Source organism: Pteropus medius, unplaced genomic scaffold (assembly GCF_902729225.1).
Source record: "Pteropus medius unplaced genomic scaffold, Ma_sr-lr_union100, whole genome shotgun sequence".
Classification (NCBI taxonomy): domain Eukaryota; kingdom Metazoa; phylum Chordata; class Mammalia; order Chiroptera; family Pteropodidae; genus Pteropus; species Pteropus medius.
In genome coordinates this window covers 41793116-41799115 of record NW_024349800.1, presented here as the reverse complement: position 1 = coordinate 41799115, position 6000 = coordinate 41793116, and the positions used below count along the sequence as shown (strand labels likewise).

Genomic DNA, 6000 nt, shown 5'->3' with positions numbered 1-6000 from the left:
TTGAATCCATTTGGTGTAAATGCTAGGTTTTTGAAAAAACCAATAACCTTTAAAAAGTAGATTATAATCCATAGCCCAGTTTTGCAAATTAGTTATCAAATATTTAATTAGATTTGGATATAAAATGAAATTTCAATATTAAAAAATATACTCAAAGCTAATATTATTTTCTTATATCTAAAAAATCTCTTTCACATTCTAAAAGTATAAAGACAGCACAGGGAAGAATGCTGTCGTTAAGGCTAAGGAAAGAGGGAATGCTGCCAAAGCAAACTCCATTAACAGTGGTGATATCCAAGTAAACTGTCAAAGAAAATACTGACAGCAACGATGTAGACAGAGCTGACACACCAGTGCACACAGATCTGCAAGGCCCAACTTACAAACTAGTTTACACTAAAAGAATTTACTTGTCACTTTGGCAGGGAGGAAAGAACATTAAGACAGAGTTCATATCTAAAAGTCAATACCACTTTAAGCAAATCTAAATTAAATAGGCCTTGTCACCATATACAGATTTGTTCCCTAAAATTTTCAACACAAAATAATCCGTAACACTTGACATTTATACCAGTTTTCAGAGGAGGGGAAGGGAAAGAGAGCTATTACATAAACTTGCAAATGACTTTTTAAAATTAAGACGTTTCAATTTTGCAACAAATGTAGAAAAGTGTTTATAGGGAAGGGGAAAAAAAGCTTTGTTTATGTAAAGTTAGGTAAACTTCGGTATTAAACTAACAATGAATGTGGAACAAACACAGCCCAGTATCATACACAAGCTGCCCATGGTATAAGTTACTGGGTTCCACGATAAGGGTCAAATGCTTCTAGATTGAATTAAAATTTTTCTAGACCTTTAAAGGGCTAAAGGGACATTGGTCCACTGCTGTCAAAATTTAAGGGGAAATGTTAATGTGTGTTTAGTTTCAACAGCTCTTAAAAATTTTTAACCTCTATCTCATTTCTAAAAGGATTAAAACTGCTTTTTTTGCGTTAAAATTCAAACTGAAACATTTACAAAAGATATAAATGGAACTTCTATATGCAAATTTATTTAAAAGTCTCACGATCATAAAACTGCTACTGCCAACTATAGACTTCATGGTTATTCTAGGTAGATGAAATATAGTCTCCCTTCTTTTAAAGATGAATATAAAATGGCTATATCAGTTTTCTATTATAAAAAAGCTGTGAATTTGATAACGTGTGCTATGGTCTCTTACTACCATGTTTTGTCCTTATATCTTACTTGCTTATGTATACTATTTTCCAAAAAAAGGAAAAAAAAAAGAAAACAGATCCACTGGGAGAAAGAATGTTTAATAAATGGTATTGAAACAAATAGCTATCTGTTTGGAATAAAAATAAAAGTAGATCCTTATACCTTGCACCATATAGAAAAATACATATATTACTGATGGATTTAAGAGTAAAAAATAAAAATGCAAGTACCCAAAATTCATACATACAATTTTAGGGGGTTTACAGACTCCCTAAAGCCCATCAATGGATCTCAGATTATCTAGAAGAGAAATTGTTAATCATAAATTCTAATAAAATCTCAATGCCAATACTAGACATGTTTTCAAGATCAAGTCACAGGCAACCAATGAAGATAAACACATTAACTCATTGTTGTAACTTTATAAAATCTCAAAACTAGAACTAGAAACAGAGGCATGTCAATACAAATGGACAATGACTTAAAAAAAAAAAATACACCAATTTAAATAAGTTTGAGTGCATACTGTACAAGTGTATCCATATGTCTGTTAGCCTTTCAGAAATATAAAATCAGCTAAATCTGTAGTACTTAAAATTCAATATGTGTAATGTTATTCTCAAACTTGATTAAGATACTTAATAAATACAAGTTATGTTTAATATGAATAACTGCAACATACTTAAACATCTAAACATATATAGGAATTCTATAATATTAAAATGCAATACTTTCACCTGCATTAATCTCATACACAATGGAAAAATACTTGCAGATAATTAGCATTAAGAAAGCAAATATATTTTCACTGTGGGAGAAAAATAATAAGATTAGAAATCATATATTTGTATAATCTACAAGGAAGCTGTAGATAGTCTACATTCCGATATTCTATTTTAAAATGAAAACAATCCAATATGTAAGTTTACAACAAATTTACTCAAGGCAAAATATTTGTTTATTACAGAACAGGATCTTAAGTCAAAGTAAGCAAGGCAACATTAGGTCAACCATTTTAGATTTTTAAATGAAGTGTAGCTTTAAAATTGTAATAAAGGTGAACATAAATTCTAACATGCTCTTCTCTTCTTATAAATGGGATGATGTAGAAAAGCAAAGTTTCAATGTGTAGGGATTGGAACCATCTGTAAAAATTAAAAACAAAGTTAAAGATTACTTCATCAAATTTTCAAGATTACCTTGAATTAGCAGAGTAACTTATTTCACCTTTTTATAGGATTAAAAGCAGAAATATAAAGAAGGAAAGTTTCTAGGTAAAGGGAAGATTACTTTTGTTCATATATACTAGCAGATAAGCTCTATGAAGCCAGAGATTTTGTCCATTGCTACATTCCTACTGTTCTAAACATTATCTGACACATAGAAAGCAACTGAATTTTTTTCTAGTGCATTAATCATTACAGATAAATTGTATCAGGATTAGGCCTATGTCCATGAGCAAAGCTCACTTTGTAGAAAATTATTAGCAATGATAACTTCTCTATAAAAACCAATTCAAATATATCTTGGAAAGTAGGACAAGACTGTAACACACAGGAAGATATCAATAAGCTGAAAAAGTTCCAGGAGGTCTAGTATTAAATCTCTGATCAACAGGGCATATAAATTCTAAAATTACTTTTTAAAAATTGGGTCTAATACACAAAAATACTTCCATTTTATACATTTTTCTCAACTTTTCAGACCAAGCAGAGGTAACTCTTTATCAAATGATTATACAAAAAAGCAATTCTGGTATCTTACTTAATGTACCAAAATTTTAGTATTAAAAGCTATAGCTCCTTAAGGGAAAAAAAAGTCATATACGAAGGAAAAAGCATATACATCAACAAGCATTTGCAAGACACTGAAGATAAAACAGAAATAATTATACCTTTCTCAGAGGAGTTTAAAATTCATATACTACCCTAAATATATCTCAAATATGCATATAATTTTAAAGCCTTTTAAAACTGTCTATCAAAAATTAAGCCTAACTACTTAAATTTACTTTTGTTACTAGAAGTCAAATGAGAAGTATTCCTACTTATTTAACTTTTTATTAAAAAAACATAGTAGTATAATGAACTCTCACATATCACTTCACTTCAAAAACTGTCAACATCTGGCAATCTTATTTCATTTACTTCCCTTCTGCACATATTTCGGGGGGGCTGGAATATTTTAAAACAAATCCTAGATGTTACTCCACCCAAAAATCCTTTGAGGTATATTTTTATTTTCTTCTTAACTATCATCCATCATCACATCTAATAAAATAAATAATTTTTCTATTATTTAGAATAACAAAGTTTTAACATTCTTTAGATCCAGGATCCAAGTAAATTACACAGCACCAAATTTCAAAAGTTAAATAAAAAAAAAGAAAACACACAGGAATAAAAAGCCATTTACCATAATGTAAAGAATAAACAAAGATAATGATAATTTCATTTGATACAAATTAAAACAAAATTCAAAGTCTAACAACACTCATGTTGCTAACAGTGTTGGGCAGTGGGTACTTTCATACACCACAGGGTAGGAACGTAAAAGGCGATCCAGAAACATTTACAAAATATAAACCTTTATGCACTGCAAATACAAAAAAAATGCAACTACAAGGATATTTATTACTGAAATAGGAAAAAACAATTGGAAATAATTGGTGTTCATTAGTGGGAAAATGCATAAGTCACATAAACTGTGGTACATCTTTACTATAAATAGCTATTCTGCAAATTTTTTTTTTTTTATTTTTAAAGTAGCTTTGCATTGTGCTGATATAGAAATAGCTCCAAAATATATTAACCCATTTCCCACTTACCCCGAGAATACTTGCCAGCGGCACTTGCAGCTGCAGTGTTTACCCCAAGATGACTTATGGATTATAGTCCTAACCTTACCCCCCCAACAAAGTTTGCCACTCAATATCTCACTTTTATTATTATTTTTGCATCATTCTAGTATATTGATAATCTTTTGAAACAAATGACATCATTCTATTTATAGCATTCTGTTTTTAGTAGTGGCATTTCCATTTACAAAATATAGTGGTTCTCAATCGCTGGAAATGTCAAATCCTAGAAAACGCAGCATTTCCTATGCATGATGTTAACATCGTTCTCGAACAGTTATTAGCTGAAGATTTATTTGACGAATCCGATTTCTGTATACATTTCTGTTACATTAGGATTAGAGACAAGTTCTGTTTAGAAATAACTCCAAGAACATTTTTATATTGTATTTTCACATTGAAAACCAGTCAGATTTGCTTCAGCCTCAAAGAGAGTATTTATGTAAAACTAAATTAACTCTAGCAGAGAGCTGTACTTTTTTTTTCTAAACAGGAAATGGGTTAAATGAAAACGGCAAGGCATGGAATAGTATGTACAGAAGAACCATTTTGTTTAAGTTTCAAAAATGTAGCTGTATATATGCTAGGAGGTGGCATAAAAGAGACAAAAGGTTAGAAGGTATACAAAGCTTTAACTTTCATTTTGTACTTTTACATACTGTTTGAATTTTAACCATACATATGTATTGCTTTCTTCTGAAAAGATCAACAGGTATTGTGGAAGCCAGCCCCAAAGATGGCCTCAATGATCCCTATTTCTTGATATACACATTGTACCATGGTTGGCCTATGTGACCACAGCATACAACCTAAGTGATGGTACGTAAATTCCAATATTAGGTTATAAAAGACACTGCAAGACACCGTAGCTTCTATTTTGGTCTTTTGCTCCATCTCTCTTGGATCACTCACTCTGAAGGAAGCCAGCTACCATGACACGGACAATGACTTGACTGGGCCCGCAAACAATCAGATGAGTGAGCTTGAAAGTGGATTTTCCAGCCCCCAGGCACGGCTAGAAATGACTGCAGACCCAGACAACAGTTTGACTGCAATCTCATGAGAGACCCTGAGCCAGAACTACCCACCTAAACTATACACAGATTACTGACCCTCCAAAATATAAGATAATAAATGTTTGCTGTTTTAAGGTGTTAAATGCTGTGATAATCTGTTACACAGCAAGAGGTAACTAATACAAGGATTATGTGGGTTGTGGGATTTACATGCCTTTTTTCCTTTGTACTTCTCTGTATTTAAAAAAAATAATAATGTTATTTTTAAATTATTGTGAATGTTTCTAACAGTAACTCCCACTGAATAATTATGACACAATTGTACTTACTTGGAACTCTTATCTGATAGTGATTAAGTGCTGTAAGGGCTTCTACTGCATCAGTTTTGCATTCCCATTCTAATAGCCCTGAAAGTGTTTTGGCAGAAGCTAAAACAAAACAAAGAAACACAAATCCAGTTGTTGTTTGCTTGTCATCAACTTAATCAGAAATTTTAAAAGAGGGAATGTGCACTTACGTTTTGCATCAAACACTTTATATTTGATGAATGTAAGAACTTCATGGTCATTGCACAACTGTCAAAGAATTGTAAAACTATTAAAATATGGCCAAAATAATATTCCTACATTTTTTTAGAAACTTAAACTTTATGACAGCATTTAAGTTTGAGTCTGTCATGAATAAATTAAATCAAATATGTTTTTAGATTAATAAGCTGTATGAGAAAATCAATTAAAAATGGTGATATTCTATAAACTGTGTCAATAATTTAGTGCTATAAAATAAAACCATAAATTTATAACTGAAACATATTTCCTCAGAGTTGACCAGGATTTATTAGTTGACCAGTAAGGAGCAGACTTCCAAAAAACCAATTCTTTTCTGAAACATTTCCAACAGTTAGG

General features: G+C 31.0%; 1 protein-coding gene across 2 annotated transcripts in view; it reads right to left on the bottom strand.

The window, feature by feature from the left end:
- Positions 1-1629: 1629 nt before the first annotated feature.
- The window catches only part of HNRNPLL (heterogeneous nuclear ribonucleoprotein L like), a 67859-nt gene continuing 63488 nt past the window's right edge, over positions 1630-6000 (bottom strand). For both annotated transcript variants that reach the window (XM_039887383.1, XM_039887382.1), the window contains 3 exons: positions 5613-5670; positions 5425-5523; positions 1630-2367 (listed from right to left, as the gene is read on the bottom strand). In XM_039887383.1, coding sequence (XP_039743317.1) covers positions 2312-2367; positions 5425-5523; positions 5613-5670 — 213 coding nt within the window. In that variant the 3' untranslated portion in view covers positions 1630-2311. The remainder of the gene's footprint in view (positions 2368-5424; positions 5524-5612; positions 5671-6000) is intronic.